At 39.5% G+C, this 19,154-nt stretch overlaps 1 protein-coding gene across 8 annotated transcripts in view; it reads right to left on the reverse strand.

Annotated features, from left to right (window-relative positions):
* Lrmda (leucine rich melanocyte differentiation associated) overlaps positions 1–19,154 on the reverse strand; it is a 1,370,443-nt gene that overhangs the window by 117,941 nt on the left and 1,233,348 nt on the right. Inside the window, exons 10-12 of one of the 8 annotated variants that reach the window (XR_015440504.1) lie at positions 10,353–10,463; positions 9,687–9,748; positions 6–8,873 (exon numbers count right to left, since the gene is read on the reverse strand). The exons of 3 other annotated variants lie outside the window; for them this stretch is intronic. Coding sequence is in view for 2 of the 5 variants with exons in the window: in XM_087185380.1 (XP_087041506.1) it covers positions 10,448–10,463 (16 nt within the window). In the remaining 3 variants the exon portion in view is untranslated. 4 more of the 8 variants (XR_015440505.1, XR_015440522.1, XM_087185380.1 and 1 more) reach the window with 4 other exon arrangements.

Below are 19,154 nucleotides of genomic sequence, written 5' to 3' on the forward strand. Positions count from 1 at the left end.
AACAAACCACCCACAAAGTCGCTGCTGTAGCTTCCTTGGAGAGGAGGCCTCCAGTGGCAACCTAGCTGAAGTAGTGCAGCATTGGGAAGTAAGGAGGTATCTGCTGCCCAATTAGACTTGGCAGTTTGGCAACCAGAGGACAGAGTGACCATCCAGAGCTCCTGCTCTATTAAGAAGCAGGTTTGGGTATTTGGATATTTGAGAGGATTCTATGTATGGTTGGAAAAATTCTCACATCTCTCTGTGGCCTCAAGCCTGGGTGGTATAACTCCCAGGACACAATGAACATGGTACAGGTTGTGGGGCTTAGCTGTCAGACACACATACACACAACCACACAAGCCTTCCCAAGCCCACCTCCCATCCCCAGCATCAGTGCCCATTTTAAGGCCCAAACTGGCATCATATACCAGTTGCAAGAACTGAACAGCATTTGCACTTAATTGGATAATATACATTATTCATGAGCCTAGAGTCTGTGATGATTTTGGCATTCATTAGGGGGGAAAATGGGGCCTTAGTTTTCTTGGTACAAAATATTCCATATTAAACTTCATTTGCAATCCACTTTTCAATGTGAGAAACTAGAAATGCTTTTAAGCAAAGTTAGGAACTATGAAATAGCTGGGAAACAAGGAACAGCAACTTTAAAGAGGAGGAAGAAAGGAATAAGAGGTGAGATGTTTCAAGCTCTGAAGGTAGAAGAAGGAAGTGTTGGCCTAACATTCAAAAATATTAATAATACTAATGAAAATAACGATAAATATTTGTATGGTTATAAATATACTGCTATTGTTCACTATACTTGTATACCATATAAATATATATCACATATCACTACAGATTATACATATGGTTATATATTTTGTAAATAAAAATATAGCTCCTCAATATTTATTTCAAAGCACTGAATGAGTTATAGGTGTTTTCATCCCATCCTTATTTTTCCCAAATAAAAGATATCACCTACAGAGAGATAAATGAGACCTAATTTAGGGCTTGATGACACCTTCTTCATTCCCGCTAGAGTAAATTTCACAAGCTCCCAGAAGAATGGAAGTTTAATTCTGCCTCTTCTCCCTTTTCACGAGGATAGCTAGAATCCCAGAACTGAGATGATCTAAATTAATATATTTTGAAATGAAGCAACTGAGGCACAGTGAGGAATCTGGGATCCCTCGTGTGTCGGGGAATATCCTGCCCACGTGGCTGAAGATGCCTTGTAACAAGTGGCTTTAAAATCAAACCAATCTGGGACTGGGGATTTAGCTCAGTGACACCGCACCTGCCTCGCAAGTACAAGGTCCTGAGTTGGATCCCTGGTACCAAAACCAAAACCAAAACAAAACAAAACAATCTGGATCCAAACACTATAGGATCATGGGCTACGTTTTTTATCTCTCTAAGCCTCAATTTTCCAATTAAAAAAGGAAGATAATTTCTTCACTTTGTATTTCTTCAGTTAAAAAATGAAGTTAAACAGTGCATTTTTATTACACTATTTAGAGAAGATAATTCAGATTGTTTTAGAATAGTGCCTGGCATTCCATAAGCCTTCATAAGTTTGCTTTTGTTTTTGTTTTTGAGACAGGGTCTCACTAAATTACTAATACACCCAGTCTTGGCTGGAACTTGGGATCCTTTTTCTTCAGCCTCTCAAGTGCTGGGATTACAGGTATTTCCCACTACTCCCGGATTATCTGTCTTTCTATTACAAAAAATGAAAACACACAATGACTGGATATTCTTGCTTCTTATTGCTTTCTAGTTGTTGTGCATTAGGAGCATTTGTTTGATTCTCTGACAGATACTGTGTTCTTTAGAACAGAGTTAATTTTAGCCTGTGTATTTCCCAGCATCTGGCCTTAATTCAACTAGTAGGTGCTCAGAGATGATAAAGATTGTGGTCTACACAGTGGAATTATTTATAATGTGCAGACATTTCCCAGTCCCTCACTGATGATGATGTATCTGCCATCAAAAACCAGTGCTCATTCTGTTTTCATGTTGCAGAAAAATCCTGTTTACAAAAATTAACAAACAGTTCTCTTTATTTGATCCTCACTAAGACCCAGGAGGGCAGATACTTCAATTCCCATTGCATAGAGAGGGAGATGGAATTGGTTGTGATGGTGGGGGTATGCAATGATTGGCCTAAGGACAAGCCAACAAAGGATGAGGGCTGGAAAATTATCTTGGGGTGCCTATCCTCCAGCCCAAAGGCATCTATCCACAAGCCCCTTCCTCTGAAATAGAGTCCTTGTCCACTGTTTCCAGTTGAACTCCAGAGACCTGGTGCCTTCAGAAGAGCAGGATGTACAGGTGGGCTAGTTGCTGAGTATTTCAGATGAGAAGGCCCCAAATCAGGAACAGAGTGATTGCCTGTCACCGAGAGTGTGAAGAATAGCTCAAGCAGCACATCACAAGAATAGGTGAAATTCTTTTGAAGTTTCCCATTAAAATTCATGTCTATTTACATTCAACTTTAAGGTAAGTGCATGTTTACTTTAGTACACATTTACCCTCTAAATCTTAGTAAAATAGGCATTCCCAGAAGAGGTGCCGTGTTCATTCTACTGCTCAGGATACCCATGGCCCACAAGCTCTGCAGCCAGGTCAAGAAGGCAGGAGGGGGTCTCTTTCCCTACACTGAGCCTGCTACACCAAGCCCGCTGTGTGTGGACCCCTCCAGTCTATTATCATTAGCACACAGCTAATGGGCCTCGATGAGGGTGTGCAGACAGACAACAGGATGCCCTGTCCGTCAATCTTCTTAAGGAATTCTGGAGGGTGCTCGTCTCCCCACAAAAGCCCAAAGAACAGCTGAACTCATTTCTCTTCTGTCCATGTGTATTAATCCTGTTTCTGTAATGAGATACAGAAGAGAAAAAGAGGAAGAGGACTGATGGGGAGTCAGATTGGGCCTGATGAGTTATGGAGCCTGGCTTCTCATCAGCGATGTAAAACAGCCCAGGCTCTATTTACTGCCGCTGTCAGCCGGATCGATAAATAACATTTTCAGTGACATGAAGAGGGAAAGCGTGAGCTCAGTGAAATGAAGGATAGTCGGAGGTAGGAGCAGATGATGCCCCGTTCTCTTCCTGCCTTGGCAGGAGTCACCTGTTCGGCTGGCAGTAGGATCAGGGGCATACATTCGATTTGACTTTTAGGGAGAGTGGTGGATACAGCTCCCAAAACAGCAGAAAGGCTGTCTGCTGAGAGGCCGGACACAGAGAGGCATGGTCCTTTGTCACTGTAACTTTCCTCTCTAGAAAACATCTGCCCCAGGAGAGCAATGCCCTCATGTTCTTGGCCACTTTGGAGGGAGGCATTTGCTCATTATGTAGGCATCAAAGGGCCCACTATTTATCCATGAAAAGTTGGAATCCATAGGAGGGATGATTGCAAGATGGCTGAGAGGGTGCTCACCTTAAGCAAGGCCTCTAGAGCCACAGGGCTGGGAGCGGGTAATACAATCACACAATTTCCACACTAAAGGGCTCTCTGAAGTGGCCTTGGCCAAACTCCCACCAAACATGAGAACCATCACTGTAGCACTTTAGAGGAGGCTGCCCCAGGCTCTGGGCACAGTGAGATTACTAACTCTGAAGGCAGCTCTGCCTAGAGACCCTCTCCAGCCTGGATGTGAGTAAGGTGCCCAGTTAGCCGCAGCCTGTCTACTGTGGGTCCTGTGGCAGTCAGGTGGCCAGAGTAAGGTACCCAGAGCCTCAAAGATGGCCCCTCTCCTTCCTGCCTTTGCTTTATACTCAGTTGTGTAACCTTGAGCCTTTGCCAAAGGAAAAGCAAGGAAATACTTTAGGTTTGGTGAACAAAATAATTTTGAGGGCTTCAGTTGCACTAATTTTCCTTTTCCATGACATTTTACTAGCATGCTCATTTGGGCTAAAAGCTGAGGGTTGTGGAGAGTGATTTATAACCTTTGCCTATCGCAAAGATTTTGTGGCATTTAAAAGTTTGGGCAGAAACCAATTGTAATAGTTCAAGAAGCATTTGGGGAAAAGAGAGCAAGAGAAGTAAGGAAGCCATTAGGGTGAGAGTGCAGAGTGATGGCAGATACAAAGGAAAGAGATGGATAGAAAGATGAAAGAATGCAGGTGGGAGATAATAACAGGCAATAGGAGAAAAGAGAGAAAAAAGGGGGCTTGGAGAAAGAAAGAGGAGAAGGGAAGGAGTGAGAGACCATGCAGCAAATCTCTGCTCTTATTATCTCTGCTTCAAATCTATCAACACCATTAACTGTGTGGAAAACATCACCAGAGGAGTTCTTTATACACTGTGTTGAAAAGTGCCAAGACATAGAATATATATACACATTCCAGATTCTGATTCCAAGTATCCTTCTTGGGGGAATCCAGTCAATCCTTCTGACTTTGACTTCCGTATCAGAACTGAAGTCTTTTTTCTATATTAGTATATACAGTGCTTACTTTACTAGGATTATTGAATTCATATGCCAAGCCTATGACATGGGGTCCATTACTATCTGTTTTACCAAGAAACAGAGGCTGAGTAACGTCTAGGGCCATTTAACCAGGAGTGTCCTTCACAATTAGATCTCATACCACCTAGCTCCGGAGCCTAGACATTTGACTGTAACATGAGTCTGCCCCTCATTTACTTTGGAATCATTTGTTCATCCAGTAGATGTTTATTAAACCTGAACAATGTGTTAGCAACTTCCATGAGGACCACCTGAGCACAAAGGACTTTGAGAGAACAGGCACATGATCTGATTTGAAGGACATTGTTGCAATGGGTGAGACCTTACAATGGATGGAAAATGCTTGGCCATTTGTCTCCATGTTCTGAAATGAGCAAGCCAGACAGGGCCACAAGGAGTTGCCTCTCTAACAAGCTCTGCATGAGACATATCAGTTGCTAATCTGGGCATCACACTTGGAGCCCCAGTGGACTCAACAAAAGTGAGACTTATGGTCTGACAGAAAGATTTCTAGGTGAATTGACAGGAGGAGAGAACATCTTTAGATCTGTAGGCCACAGACTATTGTCACTTTAAGAAACAGAGGTAATACTGAGAGGCAGGAGCATGAAATTTAAAACTAGTGAGTGAAAGGGAGTGATGCAGGAAGAGGCAACATGGGGGGCAGTTAAATTTCACAGATTTCTCGCCAGTCTAGGCAAAGGTCACTCCCGTCTCAAAATCCCACTAGGGTACTATGCAGTGCTCATCATTTTTAAAAAGTACAGTTATCTTTGGCTATGAAGGTCAAGTAAGATTTCTAATCATTTATCTATCTTTCCTCCATCTTCTCTTGGAGAATCTGCTCTAGGATAGGCTGACATCAGGTTTCTTCCACTGCCTGAGACTAATAAACACACACAAGTATGGCTGTTTCTGTGATAAAAGCTCTTCATGGATACCCTAGTGATAGCTGTCTCTGCAGAAGGCCTTGAGAGGAATTAGAAGGTTCCTCTATCTGCCAAGAGAGTCCGATTCTGATATCTATAGCACTCCTTTGTGTGAAGCTATTAGATCACCAAGTGACTCTTATTAATATGGAAATGTGTACTAATAATAAGTCATTTATTAATACCTTAATCATCATGATAATAGTTTTAGGGAGAATATTGTCAGATTATCTAGTTGTTATCTATGCCCTGATTTGGGGATGAGAAAACAGAGGGTCTTAGTGTTCTTTGATGGAGGGTGCCACCCACATAGAGACCACTTCCCTTTTTGGTTACTAGACCATGACAGATATGATACATAGTTATGTCCAGCATCATCTATATACATTGGATTTGATATTCTTTGATCACTTATTCCATTTCAGTCCATTTGGTAGTTACCTGGGATAGGCATACATGTCCTCTCCAGAACAGTTTTATGACCCCAATCACATTGGGCAACTTTGTAGGAACCATACCTTAGGTACAAAATATGAGTGTAAGTTACCTAGATGGGTGGTCACTGTGAATAAGCAAAAATACAGAATGAGGAAAAAGATGGATGGAGCAAACAAAGTGAAATGGAAGAGAGGACTAAGAACAAAGTCAAAGGGCAGTCCTGAGGTACCAAATGTAAATCTCCTTCCTACCACACTCATGGGTGAAGATCCTGTTGGAGAAGAGTAGACTGAGTTTATGGGTGAGTGAGCTTGGTGGTGGGCCCAGCAGAGATAAATTACTGACATGCTTTCTTTCTAAATTAGTTAGTATTCTGTTCTGGAATGGTGCAATGGGAAAAATCTTCCATCAAGATAGGAAAACAGATAACCAAAGCGGGCGTGGGGGGGGGGCATTGTTGGACATTGTTTTAAGTCATTGTCTGTTGCTACAACAGGATACCTGAAACTAGATAATTTATAAAGAAAAGAGGTTTATTTTGGCTCCTAGTTCTAGAAAGTGAGATGTCTAAAGCCAAGATGCTGGCATTGACTCAGCTTCTGGTGAGAGTTTTCTGCTGCTTCAAATCACAACAAAAGCAGAAGGGCAAGTGTTTGCAAAAGGAGCAGAACATGGAGGTGGATTTGCTTTATAACAAATGGCTCTTGTGAGGAAGGCATGAATGCCTCATAAGAACCTAATTTTACCTTTTAAATGCCTCACCTCCCTACAGTACCATAATGGAAATTTCAAGCAGCATTTCAGAGCAGGCAAACCACATTCAAGCCATTGTTAATATGAAGAAAGAAAAGTATGTTTTACAGGTCTGAAACATGAGTAACTAATTGATTTTCCCTCTGCCAAGAACTGTGCTTCGTGATTCCCTTGAAGTATCTGGCAATGAATCTGGAACAACAGAGGGAATAGGCCTTGAGAAGGGATGATGTAAAGTATTGTGATGCTCCGACCATTGCATCTGGCACTAGCACACAAAGGGACTCTTCGTGTAAGGTCTGGGTTCACAAGAGTCGATGAACTTTTCCCCTCATCAGTGTTGATAGGAGGACCATCAATGTTTTCTCTCTCTCCCACAGCCCAATGAATGTCAGGCCCCCAGCTTGTTAACTGCTGATTTGGCCATCATTAGTCCCTGCTCCAGCTGACGGCCCATTTATCTTGCCTTCACACATCACCATGCCAACAGATGATGGTATATAGGTATTCTTCTATTACGCCTAAGTAGCACTTTGAAGCATGTTTCAACTTAAAGTGACACACAAATCTAACTTCCCTTGTCCTTTAATTTGACTCAGTGGTAGCACTATGGGAATAACAGACAATGCATAGCCTATTAGCAATTATAGTGTGAATCACTGTTACATTCTGTCATCTTGGTATTTATTTAATGCAGTCTCTTAGAGCCTAGGTGAGCATTGCCTATCTGCTGGTTTGTGCATCCCAATATCCTGTACAGCAGGCACAACCAGCATGGCATGTGAAATATGCCTGCATCCTTCTATGAAGATATTTATAAATATGTTATATAATAGTCAAAAAATTAAACAAAGATGATCTAATGGATTCTTCTCCAATAAAATAGGCAAACAAGGACGACCAATAGATTCTACTCCAATATACATAATTATTGCATTTTAAAACTCATCATCATTTTTTTCATTCTGAAAAAGTGGTTTTAGGAGCTAGGAACAGTGCATCAGCTCTTGGGTTTCTGATGCTTTTTCTGCAAGAAAGAGATGAGGACAGCTTGTAGTTGACCACTGGACCACAGCACACACACCCCCACAAATCTTCATTGACCTTTATGTCGTTGTAGTAATAGTGCTATCTTTTCTGTTAATTTGAGGCTTAAGTAAATTAAAAAATGTTGGTGTCTTGAGAAAATCAAAATTTATTTAAAAGTACTTCTAATTCAATCACATGAACACTTACCTCGATTTGAAAAATAACTACATAATATATATACCTGTGCATGCACACATGCATTCATGTGATAAATACCACGTATTTATGTTTATATCTGTGTCTATATAAATCTATATCCCAAGATCATCTGTGAATATTATTGATCCAGATACATGAGAAACGGACGGTAGATAGATAGATAGATAGATAGGAAACCTGGAACTCATCCTCCATGTTTTTGACCTTATTTTGGGACCCCTCTTTTCAACTCATATCGTACTTGTCCTTAAGCAGCCTTAGATAACTGCCCTGTTTACATTCCTTTAAACTTTTCAGTTGGCTGTACTTTGGCTTTATTTAGCAATAGTACGTCGTTCCTGAAATATTAGGATCATTTTTATTGAAAGTAATTGAGACTTTTTTGTTAAACCAGATAATGACATTCTTTGTTTATTGTTGGTTTATTTAATCTAGGTTGAAATGAGCAATGTGATACACACCATTAGGCACTTCTGGATCCAGGTACTTAAATGATGTTTTGGGGCCCTGTCTTGTAATACCTATCTTGCCATCTTGGGATTCTCTGGTCTGTGCAATTGTGTTTTTTTCAGATAAGGTCATCTGGGTGGTGGGAGAGATTTCAAGGAAGAGGAGGGTGAGAAGAAGAGAATCTACCATAGAGGATGGAGACTGGAAGTAGAAACCACCTCTCCAATGTATGAGTAGCTATCCGGGTGACTTGACTCTGATAATCATCTTTCTCAGTTTCACCACACTTCGGAGCTTCCAGTCCCTTTCTGCACCCCCTAGGCCTCAGTTACTTTTTCAGTTCTAAAAAGCTTCTAAAATTATAGTGGAAGTTGTTTAGGATTTTCCCAGGGAAGTCATGAGTCAACAAGGCCCCAAGAGATAAAATACTTCCATGGCTAATAAGTTTTAAAATAAGCAGTAAAAGATGGACACGTGGTCTCCATTTAAGATTTTAGAAAAGCAGCCAGACATTCTTTGCACACTTAAAGAACATCAAACAAATAATAGATATCCACAAAAATGGGTTCTTCTCATGACTGCTGGCTGGATTCCTGGCAGGAGAGAAATATGCCGTCAGCATTGTTACTGAACACAAACTTTTCTTACAGTGACATGTGGCATAATATCCAGTACTCGAATGCTGGAGTAAGATCAACTTGTGACAATAAAGTCAAATTACCCAATCTCTGTAAGTTTGTTTTCTCCTTTACCTAAAGCATGTTTATCCTCACATCAATATTTATTTGGTGAGGCCATGATAAGAATGAATTGTTCAACACTTTGAAGGTCACAGCTGATCTGAAAAATGCAAACTCTTCTTAATATTGTTAAGGAGCACCTGACTCACGACCTTCCCAGGGTTAACTTTTTAAGCTTCAATTTTATGACCTGTACAAGCAGTGAGGCAGAGCCTCAAGTTGTCTACTCAATATCCATCCTGCTGTTCTTCCTTAGTAACATAATCCTAGTTTTAGTAAGGGTAGCAATAGGCCATGACTTTGAAAAATCCCAGTCTCCCATGTAGAGAGGGGTAGCTGAGGTATGAGTGTAAATCACGAATAGTAAAGTAAAACAACCTCTTAAAGGGGCTGTATTAATCCATTTTGTGTTACTAGAACAAAATACTTGACACTGGACACTCACAAATAAGTTTGTTTATCTCACAGTTCTAGATATTCAGGGATGACTGACTTCTTGCTAGGCAAGTCCCAGTGCAGTGCAGGCATCACATGACAAGAAACAAGAGCACACATTCAAGTCTCTTCTGATCTTTTCCCCTCTTGTTATAAAGCCACCAGTGTTGAATCATGGAGGTTCCACACTAATGACTTTATCTGACTCTAATTACCTCCCCAAAGCCCTACCTGTATGTAAGGACCATTTCCATCCTCTTCACAACGGGTATTAAATGTCAACACGGGAGCCCCTGGAAATATGCAAAAACCATATCTAAGCCATAGTAGGGGCTGATGCAGCTGAAAACTGTATTCTTTTGCCTGTGTTTCACTTTCTGTCTGTAATTAGGAAATGACATCTTTGGCCACAGCAACTATCTTGAGTCCATGAGGAAAAGATGAAAAGAACTGCTGAGCCTTTGGCTCTCATGTTCTTGAGCTGCGGAAACAATGCCAGCAACCTCTTGCATTTGGACTTCTTGTTGTGCAGGAAAACAATGCGGTATGTAATTGTGTAAAGATTTTTTTAAGGATTCAAAAAGCAAAACATATAAAGCATTCATTATGAAATCTGCAATACTGAATCTTTGACAGTTTGATGTTGCTGTTTTGTTCCAACAAGGTGTCAGTGGAGGGTTTTCTCCCAGCTATGTCATAACTGCCACTTGACTGACAACAAATGTAAACTGCGATTGATTTATAAGATCTACCCAATTTCTGAAATGTTAGGATGGGAAAATTATTTATCTTGGAATCAGTGAAATAGGATGATAATAATAATGGCTAACATTCAAAGAGCAATTCTTATTAATATATCTAGTGGCACTTAACACACTGTCAGTTGCATGGAATTACCCCAAGTTCAGGGTGGTTTCTCCCGATGCAGCCTCTTTCAGGAAAAGATAAACAGCAGTAAAGTCCAGGTGGTGGCCACAGTGAACAGCATTTGCTCACCATAAGGAAAACCTATAAATGAATTTTGGAAACATAATGAATTTTGTAGCAAATGGTCTTTTACAGGGGACCCAACAAAGATGGCCTCTAATTCTGGTTGACTCTTCAGAGTAGGTCTGATTAATGGGCTAGAATTAGTACTACTGGGACAGACCAGTTCATTGAAATATTCAGAGTCTCCTATCAATGTCACCCTCTACCCAGGCCTGGTGGGGAGGCAGCGTTTCCATGACAATGCAGTACATTTAGTCAGCAGCACCTCCCGAGTAAACAGTAATCCTTCAGAAAAACAAGAAGGTCATTACAGCAACTTGTCAAATCAATGCAGAGGGTGTCGGGGCCGATTAAGGCATCTTCTCTCGCAGCTGACACAGTGTCAATAGTACTGGGCCACCACTGCTCAGGCAGATGATTGAAGTGAAGTGCCCATCAGTCAGGGCGTTGAGGTGGACTAACGATTCCCCGCGCTGCCTATTAGAGCTACATGACAACTCAATCCTGTTTGCTGGCAAAGAGAGAGAGGGAGAGAGAGAAGGGAAAAAAATAGTGACCTTGTTGCTTTGTTTGAAGCTGAATTAAATTGACAAGAGCAGCTAATCTTTACCTAGGGCGATTAACAGAATTAAGGACCACAACAAAGGCACCCAAGGTTTTAACATCTATGCAAGGGCTTAGGGATATTTATGATGTAAAGAGTTCTCCTTGGGTATTCAGGTAAGATCCAGATACATATTCCAGGCCAAGCCTTCTCCAAATGAAGTGTAGGTAATCCCATTAACACCCTGCCAAAGCAACACGGAAGAATGCAAGGCACTCACTGAATATGCCTCTTCCCGCATCAGCCCACAAGATGCCTCTTCCCAGTGGCAAAGACTGATTATTTTAGACTTACGAATCTGGTCTGGGGAACATCATAAATACACATGGTTTTTAATATATTTCCCTGGAGAAATGTTTTGCTTTATTTAAATCTTCTAAACCCATGCTTCCATAGCAATGTTTTTTTCCCAAACCATCCAGTGGTTCCACAAAAAAAAAAAAAAGAAAGAAAGAAAAGAAAGTGCTCCATGGCACAAAACAGAACTACAGAACTCTCAGCGAAGGAAATGAGTAGTTTGAAAGCTTTTTGGACAAAATTATGATTTTTTTTCTCATTTACTGGAACTTTCTACCCTTGATACCATTAAAAGCATGGGAACCAGCATGCCTGTTTCTATTAGAACAAATTTGGAATACACATATCAACAATGAAAATTTTACTTTTATATAAAAAACTGCATTAAACATTTCATAAGAATACTTCTGTGACCTAAAGCAAGGATCATTCAAACTTTTAAGGGCCAAATAGTAAATATTTTAGGATTTGTGGACCCTACTGCCTCTGTTGCAACTATTCAGCTCTACCACAGAAGCATAGGAAAGGTCATAGATAATGTGAGTCTGCATGGGAGTGGTTGCATTCCAAGAAAATTTTTATTTACAAAAACTGGTGGTGGAACAGATTTGGTTCCTGGCCACCATTTGTAGACTGATCAAAAAGAATTTAGCAATTCCAGTTAATCAATTGACATTCATGGAATGCTTACTACTTGTTAGGCACAAGACTAGCTAGGTGTGAGGGGAAAACTTTTCTCTACATTTGAAGAACCTGGAGTGTGATGGAGAAAACAGTCATGTGGGTGTGCAACTATAATGCAACACATTAGATGATGTCATTAAAAGAACACACATGAAAGTAAGGCCTTTGTCTTAGGGCAAGAGATGTCAGAAAACATGCCAGAAAAAAGGAGACTCTGGGAAAACACATTCAAGAATTTCTAGGTAAGTAAAGTAGGTAAGGCTATTATAGAGTCAATGTGCTCAGAGTGGGGTGTGTATGTGTGTGTGTGCATGAGAGACAGAGATAGAATGGCAGAGAGAAACAGAGACATACAGACATAGAGAAGGGTACAGAGTTACCACACTAAAAGAAACAGACAAGACACCAGACAGGTGAAATGATAGGGGAGGGGCCAAGATTAGGCAAAAGTCTTTGAGAAACAAACTGGTTGGAGAAAAATTTAGAAAGGTTCACTAGAGCCAAAGGGGAGGATTTGTCTGGGAAGGCAAAGAACTTTGAATTTTTACTCTATTTAAACAGCAATTAGAGAGGAGCAGAGGCCCCCAGCACCAACAGCTGAGCCTTTCAGGCTGCCATACCACTGCCACCAGCACAGAGGAGCAGAGCCCTGCCCAGAGCCAAGAAGGTGAGTCTTGCCAGCAGCACACCTTCCCCCACCACCCCATTGAAATGAGAAGACACGTAAATAAGTCTCAAAACTAGACTTCCAGATCACCTATAGCAATCCAAGGGAAAACGAGATGGAACAATCTGATATTCAACTACCTGTACTCCCTGAACTGGCAACAAAAGAGGATCATGAAAAAATAAAATCAGAAATAATATCTCAGATAACAGCAGAGATTGCACCCATAGTGCAAGATATGATTAATAAATCTAGAGAGGACACAGATGAAAAAATAGAGGAGCTGAGGAACATGATGGAATCCCAACACAGGAAACAAACAGAATCCATAAAACAGATACAAACAGATTTCCAGGAGATTAAAAACTCCACTGGAAGTTTACACAGCAAAATGAGCCAATGTGAGGACAGAATTTCAGATATAGAAGATAAGATTGCAATTAGTGACCAGGAAAAGAAAAATTTCTTTAAAATAGTAAAGGACTACAAGAAATCAACCCAGCAGCTGCTAGACAATGCAAAAAAGAATAACATAAGACTGATCAGAGTCAATGAAGAAACAGGAGAGAGTGCAGATGACATGAAAAAAACTGTTCACAGAGTGATGGCAGAAATTTCCCAAGCAGGGAAATTGAACTTAACATACAGATAAATGAGGCATATAGGACTCCAACTAGCCTTGATCAAAAAAAAAAAATCTACATATAGGCATATAATAGTTGACATTCCAGAAACCCAACAGAAGCACAAAATTCTACAAGCAGTTAGAGAAAAGAAACAAATCACATACAAAGTAAACCCCATCAAAATCACAGCAGACTTTGCAATACAAACCTTCAAGTCAAGAAGAACTTGGAGTGACATATTTCAAGTCCAAAAGGAAATCAGCCTCCAACCCAGATTGATGTACCCTACAAAACTATCTTTCAAAATTGATGCAGAAAGAAGACACTTTCATGACAAAGGGCACTTTAGGAACTTCATGAATACCAAACCAGCACTCCAAAAAACTTTAGACAATATCCTAGGAAAAGACAACAAGGATCACAACCCTAGGAAACCCAGCAGAATGAATCCATCAAGCATGACAAGAAATTAAACTCAAAGGAGGAGAATAAAACAAAAAGGAAAAGTCATGACAATGATAAGTCAATATGTAACAGTTATAACCATCAATGTTAATGATCTCAATTCATCAGTTAAAAGAAAGAGACTGGCAGAATGGGTCAAGAAGCAAGATCCAACAATATGCTGCATACAAGAAACATATTTAATTCAAAAAGAAACTCACAGACTGAAAGATAAAGGGTGGAAAATAATACTCCATGTGACAGGAGCCTGAAAAAAGGCAGGAGTAGCTATCTTCTTTCCAGAGCAAGTGGATTTCAAACCAACACTGATTAAGAGAAACAAAGAAGGGCACTACATCCTTGTAAAGGGAACCATCCAAGAGGAAGAGATGACAATCATAAATATCTATGCACCAAACACTAGTGTGCCCAACTATATAAAACAAATATTAATGGACATGAAAAATCAAATAAGCACTAATACAATAGTAGTGGGGGACCTCAATACCCCACTGTCACAAATAGATAGATCAACTAGACAAAAAATAAGCAATGAAATACTAGAACTCAAACAAACTCTTGAATGAAGGAACTTAACAGATGTTTACAGAGTGTTCCACCCCACAAAATCAGAATACACATTCTTTTCAGCTGCGCATGGGTCATTCTCCAAAACAGACCACATACTCGCTCATAGAACATGTTTAAGTAAGTGCAAAGGAACTGAAGTTATCCCGTTTATTATCAGACCATAGTGCAATGAAATTGGAGATCAATAGCAAAAGAAACTGCAAGAATTTCTTAAAGACATGGAAATTGAACAACACACTTCTGAATAACCAATGGGACAGAGAGGAAATTAAAGAAGAAATCAGATGGACATTGAGGTGATACTCTTAAGTGAAATAAATAGGACACACATGTATAAATATTGAATAGTTTCTCCAGTGTGAAAAACTGAAAGTGTAAATAAGGACTAAAAGGTATAATGGATAATGTGAAATAGGAAGGAAAGGGGCAAAGGGGAAGGAAGTGGGAGGGGTAGGGGAAAGGAAAGAAGGGAATGGGATTAATATGAGCAAATGAAAAAATGGAAACAAAGTCTTTGTAAATAGGGAAGGATGGAGGGGTTGAAGGGAGGGCAGGGGAAGGGGGAAAAATAAGAACTAAGAGAGATTATGTAAAGGTGCAAATTTCCAATGATGAATGTCATTATATTGTATACCTAAAATGTACCAATGATTAGAATGAATAATTGATAAATACAAAATAGGAAGAAAAGGTCCAAAGGGATAGGGGAAGTGGGAGGGGCAGGGGAAAGGAAAGAAGGGAAAGGAAAAATTATGAGAAGTGGAAAAAATGGAAACAAAGTCTTTGTAAATAGGGAATGGAGGAGGGGGTGAAGGGAGGGCTAGGAGTGGGGAAAAAATAAGCACCAAGATGCATCATGTAAAGGTACAAGTTCAGTGGGAAATGTAAATATGTTGTATACCTAAAATGTACCAATAAAAGAATTTTTTTTAAAAAAAGAAATCAGAGAGTTCCTACAATTAAATGAAAATGTGAATACAACATATTTGAATCTATGGGACGCAATGAAAGCAGACTTACAAAGGAAATTCATAGCAGTGAATACTCATATTAGGAAAACAGAGTGAGCCCAATTAAACAACCTGATGCTGAATCTCAAGGTTCTAGAAAAAGAAGAGCAGGACAAACTCAAATCTCATTCAAGGGAGGAAATTATAAAGGTCAGAGCAGAAATCAATTCAATGGAGACTAAGAGAACAATACAAAAAATCAATGAAGTCAAGAGTTGGTTCTTTGAAAGAATAAACAAAATTGACAAACCCTTAGCTATCCTTATCAGAAAAAGGAAAGAAAAGGCCCCAATGAATTGAATTAGCATTGAAAAGGACAAATTACAATGAACCCAGCAGAAATCTAGAGTATCATCACACCTACATTGAGAAACTAAACACTAATAAGATGGAAAATACAGAAGAAATGGGCAGATTCCTAGATATGTGTGAATTAACAAAGTTGAATGAAGAAGACCTAAAAATTCTAAACATCCAATATCAATCAATGAAATTAAAAATGTAATTAAAAACTTACCGACTAAGAAAAATGTGGTTCTTGATGGCTTCAGTGCTGAAATCTACAAGACTTTTAGAGAGGAGCTACTGCCACTACTGTTTAAACTCTTCAATGAAATTGAAAGGGAAGCAATGCTCCAAAATTCATTCCTGGAAGCAAGCATCACCTTGATCCCCAAAGCAGAGAAAGACCCAATGGAAAAAGAGAGCTATCGGTCCATCTCACTAATGAACATAGATGCAAAAATCCTTAATAAGATACTGGCAATAGAATGCAGATCATCAAGAAGATCATACATCCTGACCAAGTGGGATTCATCCCAGGGTTGCAGGGATGGTTCAACATATGTAAATCAATAAATGTAATACAGTATATCAATAGAGCCAAAGACAAAAACCATATGATTATCTCAATAGATGTGGAAAAAGCATTTCACAAAATCCAACATGCATTTATGATAAAAACCCTACAAAAAATTGGAATAGATGGTCTCTACCTCAATCTGATAAAAGCCATCTATGAAAAACCAACAGCCAATATCCTACTAAATGGTAAAAAACTGAAATCCTTCACACTAAAATCAGGAACAAGACAACGATATCCACTATCACCACTCCTGTTCAACAGAGTTTTGGAAACATTAGCCACAGCAATTAGACAAGAGAAAGAAAAAAAGAAGAAAGATAGAAATGAAGAAGTCAAATTGTCATTATTTGAAGATGACATGATACTCTATATAGAAGACCCCAAGAACTCCACCGAAAGTCTTCTAGACTTAACCAAATTCAGTAAAGTAGTTGGATATAAGGTCAGCACACAAAAATCAATAGCTTTCCTCTACATGGACAACAGACTTACCGAGAGAGAAATAGGGCAAACAATTCCTTTCACAATAGCATTCAAAAAACTGAAACACGTAGGAATCAACCTAACAAAAGAAATCAAACACCTCTTCTCTGAAAACTGTAGCACTCTGAAAAGAGAGATTGAAGACAATATCTGAAAATGGAAAGACATCCCTTGCTCCTGAGTACGAAGAATCAACATAGTGAAAATGGCCATACTTCTAAAACTGCTATATAGATTCAATGCAATCCCAATGGAAATCCCAGCAGCATACTTCACAGACCTGGAGAAAAAAAATCCAAAAATTCATTTGGAAACTGAAGAGACCTAGAATCGTACAAGCAATTCTAGTCAATAGAGACATAGTAGGGGGTATCACAACCCCCAACTTGAAAGTATACTACAAAGCTACTGTGATAAAAATAGCATGGTACTGGCAAAGAAACAGACCTGAGGACCAGTGGAACAGACTAGAAGATGCAGGAACAACTGCAGACATACTCAGCTGCCTTATCTTTGACAAAGGAGCCAAACACCCTCACTGGAGAAAAGATAGCCTCTTTAATAAATGGTGCTGGAAAAATTGGGTTTCAACTTGCCAAAAATTAAAACTAGACCTATCACCATGCAATAAACTAGAATCAAAATGGATTAAAGATCTAAATATTAGAACAGAAATGCTGAACTGGCTGGAAGTGAGGTTAGGTAGATCTCTTGAAGACATTGGTGTAGGAAAACATTTTATGAAGAAAAACTCAGTTGCCCATGAACTAACACAAACAATCAACAAGTGGGATCTCTTCTTATTAAAAAGCTTCTGCACAGCAAGAGAAACCACCAACAGAGTGAAGAGACAACCCACAATCTGGGAAAAAATTTTCACCTGCTGTGTCTCAGACAAAGGTCTACTATCTCGAATCTATAAAGAACTTTAAAAAATCAGACCTCCCAAATTTAAAGACCCAGTCCAAAAGTGGGCATCTGAAATGAACAGACATTTCTCAGACAAAGAAGTAGAAATAACAAAGAAACATATGAAAAAATGTTCAACATCACTGGTCATTCGAGAGATGCAAATGAAAACAAAGCTGAGATTTCACCTCACCCCACAAAGAATGGCTGCTGTCAAGAAATCAACTAATAACACATGCTGGCAGGGCTGTGGGGTTAGAGGAACACTGGTCCACTGCTGGTGGAAGTGTAGACTGGTGCAACCACTGTGGAAATCAGTACAGAGATACGTCAAAGAACTAGGACTGGAAGTCCCATTTGACCCAGCTATTCTCCTGCTGGGTATCTTCCCCCAAAGAATTAAAAGCATCATACCACAGTGATATATGTGCACCCATGTTCACAGCAGCACAATTTGTAATAGCTAAAACTTGGAAGCAGCCCAATTGGCCATCAACTGGAGACTGGATAAAGAAAATGTGTGTTTTTTTTTAATAAAATGGAGTATTACTCAGCCATAAAGAATGAGAAACTAGAGACATTTATAGCTAAATGGATGCACATTGAGGTGATACTCTTAAGTGAAATAAATGGGACACACCTGTGTAAATACTGAATAGTTTCTCTAGTGTGAGAAACTGAAAGTGTAAATAAGGACTAAAAGGTATAATAGATAATGTAAAATAGGAAGAAACAGTGCAAGGGGGAAGGAAAGTTGGAGGGGTAGGGGAAATGAAAGAAGGGAATGGAATAAAATGAGAAAATGAAAAATGTAAACAAACTCTTTGTAAATAGGGAGGGAGGGAGGGGTTGAAGGGAGGGCAAGGGAAGGGGAAAAGAATAAGAACCAAGAGAAATTATGTAAAGGTGCAAATTTCCAATGATGAAGGCCATTATATTGTATACCTTAAATGTACCAATAAAATTAATTTTAAAAAATAAATATAAAGAGCAGTTAAGCAATGACTTCAAGCAGGGGACTAATGCAATCAGCTGGCTGTGTGGAAACAAGGAAAGATTAGGGTGGAACTATTACAATAGTTCCATGTAAAATAAAATAAAATCTTGGATTAGGATTGGTCAGGGAATAGAGAGAAGGACAAAGATATTAGACATGTTTTATAAATAGAATTTGTCAAGTGCCCTCTCATAGGGATAGGACAGACATGGCTGGAAAACCACCACAGCATCTGTTCCAAGAAAGTTGGTCTCAGGGGAAGGCTGGACCTTGAGAAGAATTTTCACAGTGCTAACCCAGGCAACATAGCCAAGTAAGGGAGAAATACAAGCTCAGAAGGTAGCCAAGAACATCACCATGGAAACAGTCTCTAAAACCAAGTGTGGAAGATGATCTAAAGGTAAAAGTGAGGCCATAGATCATTGAGGTAAGAAACTCATGAGACTTTGTAGGGGTGAGAATAAAGAGCTGGAAATATGATCAGAGCAAAATTTTCAGGATAGAAGTGAGTGGGAGATTGTCCTTCTCTCTG

Source organism: Heterocephalus glaber, unplaced genomic scaffold (assembly GCF_053883595.1).
Source record: "Heterocephalus glaber isolate CG9 unplaced genomic scaffold, H.glaber_assembly_v1.0 deba00001497, whole genome shotgun sequence".
Lineage (NCBI taxonomy): Eukaryota > Metazoa > Chordata > Mammalia > Rodentia > Bathyergidae > Heterocephalus > Heterocephalus glaber.